The 22525-nt window shown below is 44.2% G+C and overlaps 1 protein-coding gene across 9 annotated transcripts; it reads right to left on the bottom strand.

The window, feature by feature from the left end:
* Positions 1-4897: 4897 nt before the first annotated feature.
* csde1 (cold shock domain containing E1, RNA-binding) lies at positions 4898-22261 on the bottom strand. Of its 9 annotated transcripts, none has more exons than XM_056423913.1 (22): positions 22156-22261; positions 19183-19867; positions 17999-18274; positions 15536-15724; positions 14722-14920; positions 14465-14631; positions 13876-13971; positions 13629-13726; positions 13459-13540; positions 10950-11078; positions 10719-10844; positions 10377-10592; positions 10092-10262; positions 9835-10005; positions 8897-9004; positions 8559-8737; positions 8343-8455; positions 7588-7707; positions 7283-7461; positions 7024-7187; positions 6546-6678; positions 4898-6441 (listed from the first exon to the last, which is right to left on the bottom strand). In XM_056423913.1, exons 3-22 carry the CDS (start codon positions 18122-18124, stop codon positions 6394-6396), a joined length of 2814 nt encoding a protein of 937 aa, XP_056279888.1. In that variant the 5' UTR covers positions 18125-18274; positions 19183-19867; positions 22156-22261; the 3' UTR covers positions 4898-6393. The 9 variants fall into 9 exon arrangements, with proteins under 9 accessions (XP_056279888.1, XP_056279890.1, XP_056279889.1 ...); XM_056423915.1 differs by having other exon boundaries at positions 10122-10262; XM_056423914.1 differs by having other exon boundaries at positions 13885-13971.
* Positions 22262-22525: the final 264 nt, after the last annotated feature.

The following is a 22525-nucleotide window of genomic DNA, read 5'->3' as shown; positions in this document are numbered from 1 at the left end:
TAGATTTGGTTATAGCTGGTTTACAGCTAAATCGCATTACCGTTAAATAATAAATAGAAACAGAATATGAAACAAAAGAAAACTCAAGTGATGAAGTTTGCTTGAGTAACGCGACGCCGGGGATTTACTTCATCCACCTTCACACTATGCCATGTTATGGGAGAAAAATAAGAACAAATAAGCCTTTCCATTCTATATAGACACAGTGTAATTTAATTTTGCCCTGTTCTTTCAGGCAAAATGAAAACGATGCAAGATGGGTGGGATCACAAGTCGTCCCTCGTGGTAAGTGACTTCAGGAACTCTAATTGCTCTTAATTGCTCAAGAGTTCCTCCCGACCAGACGGTTCCCCCAGAGCAGAGAGGTCCAAGCAGAGAAAGGTTGGTGCTTTTAATAGTTTTCTTTTAAAGCCATTATTAAGTCAGCATACTTCAAGCTCGACTAACGCATGACAGTTAACCGAGAATCTTACCGGGAGGTTGGGGGTCCTATCGCTGCCTCCTGCCTCCTCCTAACATAGTACACGTCAATGTCGTCAAATAACAGATTGGGCACAATGGAAGTGAAGGTGTTGGTGGACGGTCTCCCACGCGTGGTTTGTGGCGTTACAGAGGAAACAACATGTCAAGACGTAGTCATCGCGCTGGCTCAAGCCCTGGGTATGTATAATGTATATCCGCCGCTCTTCGTGGTAAAACCATTACCGTTCTGGCATGCCGACAGCTAACAGTGTGGTCCTTCTCTCCAGGGCGGCCCGGGCGCTACACGTTACAGGAGAAATTCAAAGAGTTCACGCGGTGCATGGCCCCCGGCGATTGCCTCCTGGAGACTCTGGAGAAATACGGCGAGCAAGCGAGGGAGGTCCGGCTCACGCTGCTCCACAACGGGCCCTTGGTCCGGGATGACATGAGCAGGGCAAAAGTGGGCCGATACCAGCCCTGCCCAGCGCTGAGGAAAAAGGACGTGGGCGCCAGAACGCGGCGGGGCAGCGCCTCTTTGGGATTGCATCGTCAAAGCTTGCCACCGCTGTCCTTTTCAGGGCAAGAGACCGAGCGGCAAAACAAGGAGGACCTGAAAGGGCCGAAGAGAAAGTCTCTGACGCTCATGGAGGAGGCCTGGGAATGGCTGGAGAGCTTGGGGAAGGGGAAGGTCTACAGCACTGCCCGTGATAAGGAAAGCAGTAAGAAGACTGATAGAAGGAACCGCAGCTCTCTGGGCGTTTCTCTCACTGTTGACGAAGGTAACTCAGGTCGAAGCAGTAGAAGCAAGGTCAGGGGTCAGAAAAGTCTCACGTCAGACTTGGATCATCAAACATCCTGCTGCATGGGAAGTCAGACGAGGGGGAAAGAAAGCAAACGCTCGGAGGGGGCTTTGTCCGGTTCAGGCAATGCTGCAACGATAGACGAGAAAAGCGGTCTGAGAGAAACCTTAATGCGCCAACTCAGCCGTCTGCAGGACTTGCAGGTCCAGATCGCGAACACGGACCGGCTGATTTTGGAGCTCGAGGACAAACAAGGGGTTCGAAAGGCCGAGCGGGAAGCCCGGCAGAGGGCGGTCGATGAGGAGACGGAGCAGATCCAGTTTTGGGAGAACGAGTTGAAGGCAGAGGAAGGTTACGAGAAGGATTTACAGCGGCAGTTCCTTGAGATGAGGGAGAACGCCGCTGGGTGCAAGGCCAAGCTGGAGGAGTACCGGCGCAAAATGCAGGGGCTTGATTTCTTCGCAGCTCAAGAACATTCGGAAGGCGGCGCAAGTGCAGCCGCGGAGACTTCCACTGTCCCGTCTGAGGATCTAAATCAGCAACGATCTGATCCAGATGGGGACAGCAGGAAGTTCCCGCCCAGAGAGGTCTTGAACCCTCCTCACGCTCGAGTTCCTGCCAGCCAGATAAAGGAGCGGCGGCCCACAGGGCCTACCGAGCTGAGGGAGTGGTGGACGCGCTGGGCTCAAGCCCAAATCCCAAAATCGCAGAGCCAGAATGCGGCGACTCACCGCTCGGAGCTCACCATCTATCTGAGTGGCACCAAGTCCCAAACACTAAGTTAGTAGATATAAGCACACCGTTTTTATGCTATAGCATTTGTAACAGTTGGCATTATTTTAAATAGATAGAAAATGAAAGAAGATTCAAACTATAAATTAAATTCCATCTGCAGGTAGAGGAGTTTCCCTGCACTTTGAGTTCTAAATGATGGAATACATCGTAGCCTACATGCTACACTCTTGTCGATGGAAACCCAAAGCTTTAAGAAGACTGCTTCATCTTGTAACACCCTGTTCTGTTTCTCCTGTGTTCCGTGTCTCCTCTGTCTCCTCTGTGTCTTCTGTCTTAATTGTTTAATTCCCTGCACCTGCCCTCAGCCACTCTTATCTCGTTACTGTCTGATGTCGTACACCTGTTCCCCCCCCCCCTATATATTGTGTCAGTCTTTCGCTTGTTTCTTGTTGGATTGTCGTCTGTAGTTCTGTATCCTTTTCCCGTCATCCTGGCCGTATTCCTGATTCTGCCTGTTTGACCCTGCCTGCCCTGAACCTGGATTCTCTGCCTGCCCCTTTTTGGACCTTGTTGTTTTTTTGTTGTAAACTTTTGCCTCATTAAAGAGTGCCTTTTTGTTATTCATATTGAGTCCAGCCTGTCTCTCTGCGCCTGAGCCTCACCCCGTGACAAGAACCTGACACATCTGTACATTCTGCCACAAAAACTTCCATCACAGCTCCAGATTTATTTATTTTTAAGTTGCCTTGAAGAAATAATTGATTGGACGATTCATTTTACGGTTCTCTGCTATTTAAATACATTGAACTGCTCGCCTGGTGAAAGTTCAGAGTGGTGGGATTGACAGCTTACACCGAGCTACATCTCTGGTCTTCTGGTGAGAAGCCATAAAACATTGTGGTACTTCGCAAGTGTTTTTGTATAAGATGAGTTTCTCTAAATTTCATTGACTGCAAATTTGAAGTTTAAACTCTCCCCAAACTAATGTAATGTGATTTATATCAACACATTTTCCATTTAATTTGTTTAGAATTTATACATTTATTGTGAATGATTAATTAGTACCACAATGTTTTTTAATGCCTCTTTCAGCTCATAAAGCTCATTCACATTTGTGACCGTATGAATTTCAGTGGTGTACATGTTTGCTCAAAACTTTGAAAATAGAAAAAAAGAAGCCCCCCGTTTCATTTTTGTAACTTTCTTTTATTTATGGGTTAATTTCTTGCCCATAAGCAAACACTGGATTGGTTCATATAAAATAGTTTTCAGAGCTACTGAATGCTTGAAGTTTTGTTGTATTATATATATATGTATATACATATATATATATACAGTGGGTGCCGAAAGTATTCAGACGCCTTTAAATTGTTCACTCTGTTTCATTGCAGCCATTTGCTAAAATCAAAAAAGTTCATTATATTTCTCATTAATACTAATTAATACTATAATTAATATTTCTCAGCACCCCATCTTGAGAGAAAAAAATTTAGAAATGTTTGCAAATTTATTAAAAAAAGAAAAACAGAAATATCACATGGTCATAAGTAGGCCTATTCCGACCCTTTGCTCAGAATTGAGTAAGCACCCTTTTGAGCTAGTACACCACGAGTCTTCTTGGGAGTGATGCAACAAGTTTTTCACACCTGGATTTGGGGATTCTCTGCCATTCTTCCTTGCAGATCCTCTCCAGTTCCGTCAGGTTGGATGGTGAACGTTGGTGGACAGCCATTTTCAGGTCTCTCTAGACATGCTCAATTGGGTTTAGGTCAGGGCTCTGGCTGGGCCAGTTAAGAATGGTCCCAGAGTTGTTCCGAAGCCACTCCTTTGTTATTTTAGCTGTGTGCTTAGGGTCATTGTCTTGTTGGAAGGGGAACCTTCAGCCCAGTCTGAGGTCCAGAGCACTCTGGAAGAGGTTTTCTTCCAGGATATCTCTGTACTTGGCCGCATTCTTCTTTCCTTCAATTGCAACCAGTCGTCCTGTCCCCAGCTGAAGAACACCCCCATAGCATGATGCTGCCACCATGTTTCACTGTTGGGATTGTATTGGGCAGGAGATGAGCAGTGCCTGGTTTTCTCCACGCTTAGAATTAACGCTGAAAAGTTCAATCTTAGTCTCATTAGACCAGAGAATCTTATTTCTCAGTCTGGGAGTCCTTGTGTTTTTTGGCTAACTAAGCAGGCTTTCATACACCTTGCACTGAGGCTTCCGTCGGGCCACTCTGCCATAAAGCCCCGACTGGTGGAGGGCTGCAGTGATAGTTGACTTTGTGGAACTTTCGCCCATCTCCCTACTGCATCTCTGGAACTCAGCCACAGTGATCTTTGGGTTCTTCTTTACCTCTCAGTTTGGCTGGACGGCCAGGTCTAGGAAGCGTTCTGGTCGTCCCAAACTTCTTCCATTTAAGGATTATGGAGGCCACTGTGCTCTTAGGAACCTTGAGTGCTGCAGAAGTTCTTTTGTAACCTTGACCAGATCTGTGCCTTGCCACAATTCTGTCTCTGAGCTCCTTGGGCAGTTCCTTCGACCTCATGATTCTCATTTGCTCGGACATGCACTGTGAGCTGTAAGGTCTTATATAGACAGGTGTGTGGCTTTCCTAATCAAGTTCAGTTTATTTAAACACGACTGGAATCCAAGGAGTAGACCCATCTCAAGGAGGATCAGAAGAAATAGACAGCATGCAATTAAATATGAGCATCACAGCAAAGGGTCTGAATACTTTTGACCATGTGATATTTCAGTTATCCTATTTTAATAAATGTGCAAAAATTTCTACATTTGTTTTTTTCCGTCAAGATGGGGTGCGGAGTGAACATTAATGACAAATAATTTTTTTGGATTTTAGCAAATGGCTGCAATGAAACACACTCCGAAATAAGACATTTACAAAACGGCACAGGATTTTCATAAAACTTTAATTCAATCGTTTCATTCAAGACCATTAACAAAAGTACATGAGAACCTCTGTTCGTGGTTCAACAGAAACCCTGTGATCTCAAATGTAATCCCCCCCCACCCCAACCCCACTACCAACTGTAACTTAATGTGCAGAGGCACAAAGAGCTCACCCATGTCTCTAGCGCTCGATAACTTGTATCCCGATTCTTAATGCTTTTTTTACTGAATTTATCATACTTTACCTTTGTCATTCTTTAAGTTAAATTTGTTATATATGAAGTTTCAATGAACTTCCATTAAGCAAAAACATAAAATAAAAAAAATATATATAAAAAAAAGCAAAAGAAAGCAGCACACATTACATAGAATACAGTATAGTTCAACCCACAGGTTTGGGATGCATATCAGTATTATTTCTACTAGAAAAGAAAGCCACCCTAAGATTGTTCTGGATGTTTTGGCTGTTGGCTGGGAACAGAAGATACATCTAATTTTGTGTTTATTCTTTTTTACATTTTTTTTATTTTGCTTGTAGTTTTTAGGCACCTTATTCTTACTTAATTCATTATTAGCAGATTGAGTCTCAATGGAAAAAAGCAAAAATATGTGCAATAAAACAGTATAAAATAACTGCAGATATAAGATGCCACAAGGAATTCTGCACCTGGAAAAAAAAAATTGCTTGAGTGGAGCATGTGAATACCAAAAAGGTGTCTCAAGGTTCCAGATTGGTTTAACTACGTTGACGGTCACATACATCACACACACACACCATGCTTTCACTTCAGCTCTTCAATAAAGCGTTTTAAAAACTGCTCAAAAAAACGAGCAGAGAAGAATCTTCAGTTTAAGCTCGCACATGAGAAATATGATCCTCCTTATGGAGGGAACTTTTGCTTTGCTTTATGAGTCTTGTAGGAAAGCATACAATAGTGAAAACGTGACAATGAACCTATTTCAAGTTTCCATGGGTAAAGGAGCAAAAATATGAGCGAAGAGAAAATGAAAAAAAACGGAGCAGATGCTCAAATACGTGAGACACCACTAAGCAAACTGCTGGACAGATTACAGGTGCAGAATTCCAGAAAAAGAAAGAGAGAAAAATAGAGAAAAAAAGATCAGGACATAGACAGCCACACAGTCATCAATCTGATTCAGAGGGACGAGACCCTCAAAGAAATACCTCCGGTACACACTATAATCACTTCTAGGATACAACACACACGCACGCCCACCCACCCACGCCGAGACACCATGTAGTGTTGAACTCTGCATCCAGTACATCATACAGGGAACTGTGGAATGAGAAAAAGTTCCCTCGCAGGCATCAATGGGGACAAAGATTACACCTGCCGATTAACGTTTGTGTGTCTGTGTATGAGTTTGTGTGTGCGTGTTTGCGATCATGTGTCAGATCAAATTTCCCTTATCCCCTGTCGTGACACATTGCAACAGCATCCCACCAACGCCAAACAGGTCGGGGCTGCGTATTGCTCAGTCAATGACGCCGGGCTGGCGAGTCTTGCGCTCCACACTAAAGCCCTTTGGAGAAAGAATTAAAACAATTAGTTCAAGTGGCACGAATAGAAAATATACACGCATATATACACACACAAAATGTGCCGATTGCGCAGGCTTGGACGCACCTTTGAATTGTCGGGACCACGAGGCTGTCTGACGATCACCAGGCGAGGAGCGCTGGCGTCGTCGAGGGTGATGCTCTTCAACCGGTTCACCAGTCGATCCGGACGCGGAGTCGCCACCAGTTTCGGCCCTTCGCTGCAACATGAGCCAAGGAAGTTATTTTAGTGTGTGTGTGTGTGATAAATATACACACACATACCACATTTCAAAACTATTAAAAGTGCTTCATAAAAATGATGGGGCAATGCAGAATACGAGAAGAAAAAATTGAAAGAAGGCGGAGAGACAAAAGCCCACCAAGAATAAATTAAATAAAAACACTGAATTAATTGATCCTAGTAAAATTAGACCAAAATATAATATGTATAAATACTAAAACCACAGCCTTCAAGAATAAGTCATAATATAATTTATTATTCACTTGAAAATGTTATCAAATATTCTGAAAAATGAACCCAAGCCAGGTTCCATAGCGCTTACCTGACTCTGCGTACGTTGCAGGCACTACATTTTCCTGTGCGTTGATTGAGGACGACGGAGAACTCTACCTCATCCCCGGTCTGGAGCTCGAGGCCGTCTTGCACCTCTTTTACATGGAAGAACAGCTTCTTGCTCTCACCAACTTCATATGTGATGAAGCCAAACTGGTAGGGGGGAGTGGGGGGGCCTAGTTATTTTTTTGCTCAGCAAAACCTGTGCTTGAAGTCACTGTTACGTCAACACATGATGCGAAACCTACCTGGTCTTTGACACACTCCACCAACGCTTTGCGTTGAGGGACCACATTACAGGCCATCTTCTGTCCAGTTTGGGCCACTGTACAAACATGGAACTTCACAAGTTCCCCTTTCTGCAGGCAATCGGCCTTGTTTGACATACCCATGATGCCGAAGGGATAATTCGGGCCTTTAGTTGCACCTTAAATCAATCCAGAAGGAAAGAAGGGTGGTGAGGGGGGGAGGGGGGGGGGGGTTGACTTATTCTAACCAAAGATAACGCGGTGCTGTAAATGGTCGACAAGTCTCGTGATAACTCGGCACCAACCTTCCTCCGTGATTTCAATCAGCCCCTGGTATTCTGTCTGGGAGGGGTCCACACTGCGCAAGGGACGGATAACCTTCCCCATCATAACCGTTGCATCGACATCCACGCTAATGCCATTCACTACAAGTGGAGAACAGTGGTTTTAACACACACACATTTATACATACACACATGCATAAACACATATATATACACTACCGTTCAAAAGTTTGGGATCACCCAGACAATTTTGTGTCTTCCATGAAAAATCACACTTTTATTTATCAAATGAATATAAAATATAGTCAAGACATTGACAAGGTTAGAAATAATGATTAATATTTGAAATATTAATTTTGTTCTACAAACTTCAAGCTCAAAGGAAGGCCAGTTGTATCGCTTATATCACCAGCATAACTGTTTTCAGCTGTGCTAACATAATTGCACGGGTTTTCTAATCAGATATTAGTCTTCTAAGGCGATTAGCAAACACAATGTACCATTAGAACACTGGAGTCATAGTTGCTGTAAAAGGGCCTCTATACACCTATGGAGATATTTCATTAGAAACCAGACACTTCCACCTAGAATAGTAATTTACCACATTAACAATGTAGAGTGTATTTCTGATTAATTTAATGTTATCTTTATTGAAAAAACAGTGCTTTTCTTTGAAAGTCATTTCTAAGTGATCCCAAACTTTTGAACGGTAGTGTATACACACACATATATACACACACTAACAAAAGCCACATATTCAAATCAAACTCTCATACCTGCAGCCACTTTGGTAACCTTCTCAGCACTGACTTTGTTCCCTTTTCCCTTAGAGAGAGTGTACTCCACTGTGTCGCCCAGCTCCAAGTTTTCCAAGTCGCCACACATTTCACTGCGGGAAAAGAAGAATATTCACCGAGAATCTGATTTGAATTGGCAGATGTTTGGCCGTCGTTACCGAGTGAAACGACATACAACTCTCCCGAAACCTCTACCTGTAGTGAAAGAAAATCTCCTGGTCGTGATTTGCCGTCTCAATGAAGCCAAAGTTGTCCTTGAGCGTGGCGACAAATCCAAGCAGTCTCTTGGCGTTGGAGGCATTGCGGTTGAGGACCCGAACGGACACTGCGCTCTGCAGGCCGGTGCGCTTCACTTCGTTGATGGAGAACTCCACCTAGAGGACAAACACGAATAGGTCACAAATAAATCTAAAGCACCACAAGCAAACAGAAGCCTCAAACTGTGGGCAATATTCAGAGCTTTACATTGTATTTTTACTCTTTGGTGCATCTGAAGTTATAAATAACAGAGTCCAGCATCACTGCGTACATACCTTGTCTCCGACCTGTGGGTACCCTCCTCCTTCTAGGTCCTTGTTGTGGTACGGCACCGTGAGCTTCACTCCGCAGTCTTCATATGCAATCACTCCTTCCTCAGCCTCCTACAGAGAGGGGCAACCAATTTGCATAATGAGCATCACAACCGCTGCCCAAGGCTACAACCGCTTCCATGTCTCAAGATGATTTAGTTGGATGATATAAGGTGCATGTAGTGGATTAGGAGATGGTGTACAGACAGCCCACACAAGCTTGTGAGATACCGGAACAGCCGAGTTGGTTAGCGTCAGCTCTGAGTTACAGCCACCGCTATGCAGGGCTGCATAATTACCAGTCAGTATTGCAGTTTCACCAGCAATCCTTCTGCAGTACGCGCATCATTTATTCTCCCTCTTAGTCAGTCGTGGTAATTGCCTGAACCAATCGCGACATGCAATTTGCTGGCATTATCACCGAGGGTACAAATTAAGCTTGCTAGGCTGATTGAACGCAGAAAACTGAGCGGCACTTTTTATGCTTCTTAATCTGTTGTGATCATGTCAGATCCAATTACTATAATTGTCCAGATTGAAAAATAAGAGGAACAAGACACCCTTTAAACAAGGCTTGTCCACATTACACTTCCTGCATTGTTTGTCAATCGTTCCAAGTTAAGTCTAGGAATAAAGTAATTATTTATTTGACTAATGTTAGTGATGCAGACTATTGCAGACTACGTTTGCATCGGTGACTTGAGACTTTAATCTTGTGGCTTCATGCAGAACATCTCAGTCCTACCTTGTCTTTTTTCTAAACCAACAAGGAGCATGAAGGACCATTGGACAAGAAAGAAAAGAGGAAAATTAGAACTAAAGTGTTTTTTAAAATTTTTTGAATGCACTGGGTTTGTTTTTACGTACCATAATATTGTTCTAAATATTGTGCATCATGGTACCTTTTCCTTTTCCTTGGCCTTGGTGGGACTGACATTCTTGGTGTTGTTTGCCACGACTTCCTTCTCCACCACACCCATAAAGCGCTGCTCAGACTGGGTATGGAAGGACACCGTGCCCTTGGGCAGCTTCTTGATGCGCACCGCGTGGTTCCTCTGAGCTGACAGCATGTCCTAGAGACAGCGGGACATTCGATTTAGCGTGCAATTTACAAATAACCAAAATAGTGCCCGATTAAGTAATGAGACAGAATACATACTTTTGTGAAAAGCTTATAAACAGGACCTACAGGCACAACAGTGAACTCCACTTCATCTGAGATGTGCAGTTGGCTTTCCTCCAGGACTTCACTGAAGTGGAAGAACATCCTGGCGTCCCGGTCCACGCACTTGATGAAACCAAAGCCGTCTCGTATAGCCGCAATCACGCCCTGAAAGGAGATAGGTATTTGTTTTTCCAGTTCAAAGAATACTGACGTCATTTTTAATCTATACATTGCATTCTATAAATGACCACTGCAAGGAAAGCCAGTTACTCCTCCCACCATTTCACGGGTCTCCTTGGTGAAGTCGAAGGTGTCTGGGAGGATGTCGATGTTGGTAGCCCTCTCTAGCTTGTCCCTGCGGTCGGTGGAGATGTTAAACTGGATGTGGTCTCCCCCCAAAAGTGTCACCTTGGACTTTGTGTCCTTCTCGCCGAATGGTAGCTCCTTGTCATTGAAACCAATGCGGGAACTGATACGGCCTGGAAGGGGGTCGTTCTATGGAAGAACCATCGAGGAAAGATTTTAGATTCTCGGTTGATGGGTCACAGGTTCCACGCTCGCTTTGACAGCCAAATACTTTACCGAACGAATCATTCAACTCGCCAGACTTGATCCACTTGCCTGGTTTTTGGTGGGGACCTTAGGAATGACCTTTACGACGGTGCCCTCGAACTGCTCAATGCTGATGTCCTCGAAGATCACCGTGCCCTGGGGGAGCAGCCTCACTTCGGTGGCCACCTCTTTACCCTGCGGGACAAAAGAACAAACCGTTAAAAAGCTGTACAGACACACATTCTGCCATTTCATCAGGGGGTAAGGGGTATTTCCTGATGGTGGAGGTGCAACGCCTACATTTCTGTCCTTGATGGTGAACTCAACATCATCTCCAGCTTGCAGCGCCTCAAGATCACCCTTGAACTCGCTGTAGTGGAAGAAGATCTCCTTCACCACGTCGGCCCGCTCAATGAACCCAAAGGCCTCCTGAAAGACAACACAGGGATTCAACATAACAGGTACATCGAAAAATGAGAGATCCTGCCCTCAACAGCACAGAGGGTTACTTGGGATTAAAGAATAGGATTAGAAAATGTTGACAAAAGATTGTATCCACATATTTAACTTCAATCAATATATCATCATTTAATGTATGTGTGGTGAAACTGGAATGGAAACAGATATAATAATTTAGCATTTGCATTCAGACCTGCTTTGGATAAGATTAAGATTATGCGTTTAAAGAAATATATATATATTAGAGATGCACCGATCAGTTTTTTGGTGCCGATCACTGACATCAGTATCTGCCGATCACCGATAATACCTATCACTGAAATCAGTACCTGACGATCCGATACCGATCACGTGTCGATTGAAGCATTCTATTTATTGTGTAGCAGGAAATACATATATAAAGCACCTCAAACATTAAAGAAATTACCGATTTCTTTAAACATTTAGGACTTTTACTTTGAAAAATGTCCTAATTGATACATTAAAATTGTTTTATTGCTATTGTAGGGGATTTCAGATATGTATGGAACACATCTGCATTATTCATTTCCTGGAACTCTTGGGGAAATCTATATACAGGACTTTTCTTAAAGTAACATTATGTAACAATTGTACCTTAAAATAACAGCTTGAAAAAAATTGTGCCGATACAATGACTTTTAATATGGCGATTTGCGTCTCCGCCATTGCCATCGGGGGTCTGTGGGGAAATAACTCCGCTATGTAAGATTCTGGAGCCGCCCGCTCCGGGGCGGATGTCCTTCGACCTGCTTTCCGGCAGTGATTACGCAATGTCATATAGTGCCACTCCACGCTCGCAGCTACAGTGTAAGGGTAGCTTTTTTATGTAGCTTTTTGGTGTTGTCAACAATATTTTATTCGATCACACGTACTCCACATTCAAACATTTAGAAAACAACGTATATAGGCTGAAAACGCGATCGGTATTTCATCCAAACTAAATGTTGTCATTCTTTTGGTTATGTTGTAACAATTCGCCCTTAGCAACTCAATCACGGGGAAAAGGTACAATACGCTAAAAAAAAGGGAATGGGCGGATCTGCGAGTTCTGGTGTTAACTCTCTCTGCTCAAATGGTCGTAAAAGAAAAACAGTCGATATGCGGAAACCCAAATGTTATAATATTAAATCAAATTCAATGCATCGGCAAGCCCCCAAAATGAACACATACACTACAAACAATCAAACCCACTCAAAACGAAGTATAATCCCCGGATCCCGACAGTCCCAAAGTCTATGCAGTCCCACCAAACAAAAGTAAATGACTGCATGCGCACACACACCCGCCCTCCCCCCAAAAGCCGGCAAACAGCTGACCGACCAGGCGGAAACGTGGCGAGGCGCCGCGTTCAATCCCCGCGCTACTTCAACCTAGTCCGGTAGGTGCTGGGCCCAGTTCAGTGTTCCTGCGCAGTCTTCGCATTAGTGATCCCGCCCGTTGGTATAAATCCAAAATAGAAACAGTCGCCGGATTGCTTCTACCGGGCTGCATCTATCGTAACTGGGTATTTACGACACTGAAGTAAACGTTAAATACCTCAAAAACTGAAGGGGGCGCTAAAAGGGAAAAACTACATAATGGGCTTTAACATACAAAAGTCTGACTTATTTTTATAAACTCTTCCTTGGTACAGTAAAAATGTTTTAATGTTAGCATAATTTAAGCTACATCTCAGAAACGATCTATAAAGATACAAAATCAGTTCATTGTTTACTTTTATATGTTCGTGTATAATTTGGCGACATCTTATTTTGATAAACGGATGTTGTTTCACGTGGTTCTTTCCGCTAACTTTGCAAAACCGGATGTTGTCACTTAAATCCTTCCGCTAACTTTATCAAAACCCTCGCGCGCTCCCGATCTAATGCGTTTACCGTCAACATCAGTCTATAGGGGCAGACATGTGAGTGTCGGCTGAGTCGACCCAGAGATTCAACTCGGGGGACGGGGACGCCGCGTGAGGATCCCCTCGTGGACCTCTGACCTCTGCGGCCCTCGCCGGGCGCATCGTCTCCGTTGCAGTGCGCCGCGATTGAAACGTCTGATAGTTCTCGCAGATGTTACGTCATCTGATCGGCCGTTTTGAGAACGCCGATCAAAACCGATAATGGGAATATCGGCCGATATGGATCGGCGCCGATCAGATCGGTGCATCCCTAATATATATACATATATACACAATTTAAAAACAAGCTAGTGGCTAGGTTGGCAAATACTCTGTACAACTACTGTTCAACAGAAGTGCATTCGTTTTGTATTTTTCGCATTGTCACAAATCATAGTAGCCCTAGTATGTCTACAGGTCCATGTAATGATTAGCAGCCCTTACCTTTGTAGCACACACCACTCCCTGGCACCTCATTTGCTTTTTCTTCACAAGTTGAATATTACGAGCGCTGACTGCACCGGTACTGAAATGCGAGAAAAGGTTCAATATACAAACGTTGAGTGCAAGCTGGGAATGATTAAAGACTATACTGATGCAGCGTGAAGACTTACTGCTTGTTGGTTTCCATGTAAAAGCTGACTTTGTCGCCTGTGTCCAGGTGGATATTTCCCTCCACGTCATCAGGGGTGTAAGTAAGGTAGAACACCTCCTGTAGAAAGACAACACAACGGTGTTAAAGGGTCCGGGACCTAACCTTTGATTCAATTGTTAGGATGCCTCCGATTATGTCTGCTCATTTTGTGTGTCATGCACTTTTATTTGTTTTGTGTAGCATTCCGGTTTTTGGACTTCACTTACTCCACTTACCCCGTTTCTTTCATAACAAACGCTGCCAGTGGGCACCTGGCCCGGTGCAGACTTTCCGTCCAAGTGCACCGGGATTGCCGAAACAACCTGCGGAGGAGGGGAAGATGACAGACGGAGGTAGTTAGTGCAGTGCTCTGCCAGTTCGAGGTTGAATATTTATTGTATTTGCAAAGCCCGATTAATAATAGCTCTAGACATGTAATGGATGAAATGGTTGAATTTCAAAGTAACAGGTAGAAATTATGTGTGCGCGTTTTATAATTATCTTTAAAGACCTGTACATGTGAGACTCGTTTGAGAGACTGACCAACTGCACTATACTAGCTGCTGTGAGCATTAACATATCATTAATACACAGACTGGACAGTTACATTGATCACGTGACTATATTAATTCTATAGATATTCAGCACCTCGGTGCAAAAAGCCAATCTGAAATCTTAATGTTTTCTAACTCTTGATGGGATAGCTTGTTCTTTAAATTTAGATGCAGGATTTGGTAGAAAAAAAACACAATGGGCCATATAAATGTTCAATTGACAGACAACGACAGAACCAAAAATAAAATGGTGTTTCTTAACTGGATGAATATAACCATGCAGCACAGTAAAGGGATAGGCGTGCAGGTCTGGCCCCACCTGGCCCGAGATGCGCTCCTCTGGCAGCACCTCTGGCTTTATCTTTAGCAACTTCACTGCTATGGGCTTGCCAGTGCGCCTGTCAGAGGATACCTCAAACTCTACATCATCTGAGGACAGAGATGCGGGAGAAAAAAAAGATGTTAGCAAATTGTTTGAACGTTGGCCATTCATTGTCGTCACATTCCCAGGCCTCTCACCTCCTATTTTAAGCTCTTGCAGGTTGCCATTATACTGGGAGCAGTGGAAGAAGAGACGCGCCTGACGCTCAGAGCACTGTATGAACCCGTATGACGTAAGGAGCTTCTCCACCACACCAGTCTCTCGGATGCCGGGCCCCGTGCTGTTGGCATACGCAGTGTGCCCATTGTTATGGAGCATGCCTGGGTCAAAACTCATCTGGTTGGGTGTAAAGAGAAGAAACAAGTGTTAGAATGCATCCAGGAGTAGATCAAAATGGAGCTGACAAAAATAAATACATTTTAAAAAGTCACAGTTAATGTGGTGTTTGATGCGCACCTTAAAAGAAAAACTTCAGACATGCAGGTACAGCAAACTTCAAAAGGAAGTGGGGAGGAGGGGGGGGAAACGCAATAGGAAAGCTACATCGGAGTCTTCTGGGGCTCTCTGGCTATCGACGAAGGTAAACTTATTCGTAATGCCAAAATTGAATTTCTGAAGTTCTCACTGGGGAAAGAAACTAAGGCAAAAATTACATGGCACTTCCTTGTTCCAGTCTAAGTGTCATGCACTTCAAATTCCCTGAATGAGTCATGTGATATTTTTTTTAGGTCCAAAACAACGTATAGACGAAACATTTTAATGCATTCTGGTTAGACCTCGTATACCAACCAACCAGTGACCAAACCGGCGCAGCAATACAAACCTGCCGAAACACCCGGGTTAAACTCACTCTTCACTACAAAACCATGCGATTAGCGAAACCTTCCCGACACAACGGCAGTACAGGCGCTGTTAGGTCGCGCGCGGGGACCGCCGGACATGCCCTCTTACTGATCTCTGATATAAGGGGGTCCGCTTGTGTTTTTTACTTCCCGGGTGGGGCTGGCAAGAGACGGAGGCAGAGCGGGGTATGGGCACGGGATCAGTGGAAGCAGATGGGGCGGAGTCGGTGTTGCGGGCCACCGGGGGTTCAGAGGAGCCTCTCTCCATTTCTGACAGTGGGGATAGGACTCTGATTTGCTGTTGGGAGGAGGCAACAGCTTTGACAACGAGCATATTTACCCGCTTTTCCAGATATCACAAGTAGTTACGTTATTTCGCAAAAAAAAAGAAAAAAAGGAGGCATAATCCTGTTAAATACTTTGCTGGTCCAACATCATTTCCTACATCAGCCAGTCACAAATTATTGGAGCATCAACGTGTAGGAATTTCGCAATATACTATGATCACAACTAGGGCTGCAACTAACGATTATTTTGATAATCGATTAATCGGTTGATTATGCTATCGATTAATCGATTAATCGGATAAAAAAACACTTTAATTTTCAACCCTTTATTCAAAACAGGGTCCGTACGGTCATGGAAAACCTGGAAAAGTCATGGAGTTTTTAAATGGCTATTAGCAGACCTATAAAAGTAATTGAAAAAAAATAAAATCCCAAAATATTTGGATAAGTAATGCAAATGTGTTTTATTCACATTTTAATTTACACGGTATATATACGGTATGCTTTGGAATTCTCATTGTTAGTTTAAATACTACATCTTCTCACTTTGTCACATATAGACAGTTTTCACAAAATGTTTAATCATGGAAATTTGGTTTAGTCATGGAAAGGTCCTGGAGATCCACTGGTCAGCATGTGATGAACCTGTTCACTGGTCACCATGGTGATGAACCCGTCAAAAACAGACTGACAGCTTTCCTATCCTGAGCAGTGGTCCCCATGTGGACCGGCCCCCTGAACAATATCAGAGACGCGTTCCGATTTATTATTTTTTTCACCTGACGTGTCGCGTCTCGGCCAATCAGCGTTCAGATGTCGACAGCGTTTGGGAAGTTAGGTTAGCTTGAATGTTAGTCCGCTACATCTGCTGCCGTCACGCTGCAGCGATGCTAACAAAGTACCGTACGTTAAAAACGATGTGATTTAGCATATTTTTAGTATCGATACTTCATTAAAAGAGCGATCAGAGCGCACGCGCTGCTCCGCTCCGATAAATGTCTGCGCGCGCAGCGCACACAGCGAGTGGCGTCGGGGCTTATCTCCGTTGCCTTTCTCCGTGGAAAAATATTTTCCGCTATCCGCCACGGAATAAATAACCACGTTTTCTACGTTATACTCTTGTGGAAATGCCACACACGCCGTGACATGTAGCGCCCTGGTGTCTGGGTTCATAACGTCACCTGTAGGCGCACTTAGCTCCGTGAATGTCTCCGACTACGTGAATGACTTCCGCATCCAGCGCCACGTGAGCAGCAGCAGCCAATTAGATTCATCAACAGCGGAGCAGCTCAGCGCTGATTGGCTCTCACAACGCAGCGTTCAGTCTCTCCTCTCCCTCTCGCTCCGCTCTTGTTTCTCCTGCGCCGCTCTGCGCTCAACTCAACTTTGTTTATACTCCGTGACTTATTGAGCGCCGTAATAATCGCTCGACACTACGAATCGATAATGAAATTCGTTGCCAACTATTTTAAAAATCGATTTTTATCGATTCGTTGTTGCAGCCCTAATCACAACCATCAACACTCTAATCCTGACATCACAATGCCAGGCCGTGAGAAAACCGCAAGGCCTCAACGCAACAATGACTCTGCAACCGTGACATTCATCATTTCGGCATCCATCGATGGCACCAACCAGTAGCTGTAATCGCAAACATATCCAGACAGGGGGACTCTACGGAGAAGGCAGACTAAACTAAAAAAATATATAAGATGAACCAACCTCTTTAAACAGCCAGTTATGGTAAAGTGGTTCGAGTGGAGTGCAGCGAATGCAACTTAAGGCCAAGTGAAGTAAAACTACTGAAAGATGGAGGACCAGAAAATGCAAATGAGGTCAAACAGAGGTGCATCCACAGTGGATATAGTTAGTGATGGGTTATGAGGGGGGGGGGGGGCTCCCAGAGCAGCCTCTTCTGATAGGCCCTGTACTGCCCTGCTCTCAACAGAAGACATGACATGGAGGTATTCCATGCTTCAAAGCCCTTAAACACAGGACATTAAGCCAAGTGCACAGTATGCATGCTAGAGTATTTGGTTTGGATACCCGTGCAGCAATTACTCCTAAATGTCTACATACTTTTTTTTGGGGGGGGGGGGGGGGGGGTACCAGCAGATCACCCCTCACCCTACAACTTTACAGCGGACAAGAGGCTAGTCTCTGGAGCCCGGAAAGGATGAAGGAGTTTAGGCCATTCACAACAGAGAGATGCAGGGCAAGGTGGATGGATGGGTGCTTGATGGGGGTGGGGCATGTAGAAAAAGAGGTGGGAAGGTGGAACTTACGGATCGGCCATATGGCGACAGGCTGAGTCCGACGGGGGAGGTGCTGCTCAGGTCAGCGCTAACGAACGTGGTGGGTGGTGACGCAGGCAAGGTAAACTCAACAAAGCCTTTCCAAGGGCTGCCCATATTTTCCCATAAACTCGGACCGAACTTGCTCGAGCACTTGCTGAATTTGATTTATTGTTTGAATGTTTGTTTTGCTTGACTGTTAGACTGAGCTCTATTTGTTTAGTTTTTTTCTTAAATGTAACCACCCAATGATACACCGCTGGATGTCTGCAAGGGTGAAGAGAGGAACAAACATAACGGGTAAGGCAGATAGGTCAGCCGGTGGGCCATGTGTCAAACCAAAAAAATACAAATAGCTGTGGGCTTTCTAAATGCCCCAGGGAGGAGAGTTGAAAAAAGCAACAGAACTGGGCTAGAATAGGACTTTAAAGCTACAGAATATGACTAGAATTTTATTTTATTTTTTTTAAAAAGGTGCGGGCTGGGTGTAGAGAGGCAATCAAATAATTGACACACTAAATCGAATAACCAGTTCAACTTCTTGGGAGGTGGTGGCCATTCAGTTCAGCCGGCTACAGTTTTACTAACAGCCGTCTCTAGCCAATGGCAATATAGAAGTCACTGACTAATCAAACGCTCAAATCGGCATTACAAATCAACCTCTGCAGCTTTTGATCTCTGGTCGACAGTGTGCTAATCGGTGTGTCCATTTGGAAATTGAAACCCCAAATTGTAATCGTTGGCCACAAATCCGGATCCAGTTTGAATAAGAAGCAATTGTAAGAATAGCAGCACGGACTCACGCGATTGAAGGTCCAACTTTGGACATAACGTGCTGTTGTTCAGGTTGAGTTACAAAAAATAAAACAAGCTCTGCATTGCTGCCTAAAATGAGCACAGCTGGGAGAACTAAAATAAGAATCGAGTGTTCGCAATACGCATCGTACGGTAATGTGCACAAAGTGGGAATTTACCAATTCCACCCAACTTTCAATTTCTTTTTGCTGAACTCTTACAGGGAAATATTTTCAGCAGACTGTGTGCGTGTGAGAGAGGGAGAGGGGGGGGGAATCATTCAAAACAAGACAATATAAATCATAAGTTGACTAAACAATTGAAAAAGTACAGTATATGATAGGTCTCATGTTATAAAGGAAACACCGACTGACACCCACCTTTCTGTGTTGTCTTGAATCTCGTAATTCTCAGGATCTCGTCGACTCGGCAGTTCCTGCAGATCTCTTCATGCACACAGTTGAACACACACACACGTTACAGGTTTCTGGCACAAGCTCTAGATGGTTGCATAAAGCAAAAAAAAGAGGGGGGAATCTAGTGCCACAAAAAAAAAAACCTGCAGGTGTAATAACACTGCCGAGGAAAAAAAAAAGACAATGAAAAAGTGAGAAATGGGGAAAGATGGGAGAGGAAACTATGGGGGGGGGGGGAATAAAACTAGCAGATAGCAGCCCACTCCACACCCCGGTGGTGAGTCGTGATGTGGTGAGGATGAGGAGGGCTAGGAGCAGCGTTGGGACGTGTGCTTTGTCAAAGCTGTTGAGTAGGCACAAACTTCTGGTTTCAGATCAGTTAAGTCTTCTCAGAATATGCTTGGGCGCAGGATTGCTTATCTTCTAGGTTTCAATTGGGCGGACGTGCGTCTTCTTTGGTCGTTTCAGGATTTGGTTGCTTCGTGTTTTTCTTCTTCTTTTAAACCCTTGAAGTGATCCGTTGTTTTTTGCGTCTTCAGTGTTGCAACTTTTGCTTGTTTCGGGAAGGTTTGTTTTCGGTTTCCTTGTGGTGATCTGAACTTCAAGCAGTTGCGGATGGTACAAAAATTCAGTTCCGTTTCACTTCATACTGTTCGGGAGAAAAGCACACTTGGTTAGAGCAGAGAATCCCTCGTCACATTGTTGATTAACAACAAATTTACAGAGCAATATTCTAGGGCTTTTGCAAAAGATTAACGTCCAAAGGGTTTGCAATGAAACTAAGAATGAAAAAACCAAAACAATGGACGACAAGTATCTTGAAGATATTTTGAGAATACTAGATTTGCCCTCGGACTACAATAAAAAAAGAAAAAGTTTTCCCCAGGTGCATTTGGACCAAATCAGACAACACCGGCCAGCTGACTGACAGGCAGAAATTGTGGCTCAACAAGTCAGTTTGTGTATTTTTAATTCAGGCCATGATATTTATGGCAACATTTCTGACCAGGGGCCGCCTTTTTATGATATATATTCTGTTGTGACTGTGTTGCAATAGCTCCAATCTCCCACACACTGCCCACAAGTTAAAACACAAATGGTCTCATTAAACTAAGCGAAAGGGGGGCGTTTAATTTCATTTATATAAAGCATGGTTTGCGTTTACATTGGCAAGGCTCAGATGAGGGGGGGGGGGGGAACAGATCAACTGTTACTAAAGCTTTACAATGCAGTGATAGTACAAATAAAGAAGTCACTTATCACATGATGGGTTGGTTAAGTGGGTTAAAGGTGATGAGCAAGGAACATAGACTACTGCTCCATGAAAACAAACTTCTTTTTTTCTCCCTCCAGCTTTTGGTGACGCAGTAACAGAAAACACACAACAAAATAACACTCATTTTCCGTCAGCATGAGGAATATGGATACAGACAATTTCGGTGATCATGAAACAACAAAGACTATCGGGGCAGTACAGACGGCCCCAGTCGCGACCAAAGGGGACTACTCGACCCATGATCAAGTATCTGGTCTCGCATACTCGAACACGACGTCGCAGCCCCGGTCTGGCCCCGAACAACTGCCTTGACAGCACAGACCATGTGACTTCCGAGCGATCCGCCATACTCAGCTGGAACCGCTAATATGGCCGAGTCCAACACGTTGCAGCACGAAAACGTCACGTCTAAGACAGCTAATGTACATTCATGTCCAACACTCAAACTCTACAATAAATACAAACATGTGCCGGAACAATCAAAGATGAGTTTCGTTTCGCTACCGCTTACTCGTCAAACTAACTCACACGGTGACTGAAGCATCTTAATGACCTTGTGTAGACGAACTCAACCAGACAGATTAGCATCTCATGCTAACGTGGTAAACAGCCATTATACACCCCCCCCCCGGACGCCACCGACTTTTAAAAATGGAGATTAATTCACTGCGACATGGTCACTGCGCTGCAAGTTAGCACACCTAGTCATTTGGTTGTTATCACGAGTACGTACGTGGCATAGCTTGGAGTCTGGGAAGAAAGTTCTCGAAAAGTAAGCACACATTTGTGTCATTATTGTGAACCGATACTAGCATACCAGTCTCCACCAACAAAAACTAGCTTACGTTTTTAAATGTGTCGTGGTTGATTCTAAAACGCATACACTTGGTTGCAACATTTGAGGCATCCAAAAATAATTGGGTGTCGCGACAAATTCGGAACCCCTCTTTTAAACGAGTAGCTAATTTCAGCATACGTTGAATGAAAACATTATGTAGATCTGGGTAGCACTGCACTCCACCGCCTCGCGACAGCGGGTATTCTGATGGACATTTGGTTTAATCGACACATGATAGTTGGTAATGTACGATATGTGACGCCGAAATAAAGCCAGGACCTTAAGCAATAACGTTTAACTAACTAACGAGGGCCTCAATACATAGTCAGTGGTTTTAATAAACAGACAGAGGAGATAACGTTATCGGAGCTAACGGCACGAGGACGGAACAACAAAGAAACTATGGCCAAGTGCCGCAATCCGCTCTACTCAAGTACCGCGTCTGTCACTAATGTTTAACGTGTCCATCTTATAAAAGCGGCCCCTCATTTGTGACGTTACGCGTTTCAGAGACACAGAAACAGAGAGTCGTCTGTGTGTCTCGTTAACAACGTCGCGAGGCCGCTCGCAATGCTAGGTGGCTAACAGCGGCTACGGTTAGCTAGCGTGCCTGCTGGACTGCTTGATCCTTGTGTGCGTGTGTGTGAGAGAGATTCATGGCGAGGAAAAACACGGCTGCCCCCACCCAGGCCCGAGCTCTGCGTATGTCTAAAAACGGTTCAATTCGAAAGACCCGCTGGGTACAAAACACAAACGTCCACCTGACACAACTCGAACGAATGTTCGAAATGTTCCACAAACGGGAAAATTACGAAAAACTCACCCCAACAGCTTTCAGCACTGTCACCAGCGCCGCTAGAAGCAGCACGGCACATTACGTAGTGATTATGGAGGCAGTTACCGCGATATTTGACAACGGTAGGACGTCCAAAGAGCATGAAAAGATGAGAGAGGCCACTGCCGCGGAGCTGCCGATGACCAACCCCCATTGTTGTTTTAACAATAATTAAATCGAGAAGTGTTATTGGCCACTTTGTATGTCACTCAATTGTTATTTGATGTCTCACTTCAAGTATTTACGCATTTGATTATGCATGTAGAGCCTTTATGCTGTCTTGTATTGCCTTTATGCTGAAAATATGTTAAACCCATCTACAGACTGATTAGATAATTGGTGGATCAAGCGTGTTAAT

The sequence above is a fragment of the Pseudoliparis swirei genome, chromosome 9, assembly GCF_029220125.1.
Source record: "Pseudoliparis swirei isolate HS2019 ecotype Mariana Trench chromosome 9, NWPU_hadal_v1, whole genome shotgun sequence".
In the NCBI taxonomy this organism is placed as follows: Eukaryota; Metazoa; Chordata; class Actinopteri; order Perciformes; family Liparidae; genus Pseudoliparis; species Pseudoliparis swirei.
This window is presented reverse-complemented; position numbering and strand designations above follow the sequence as displayed.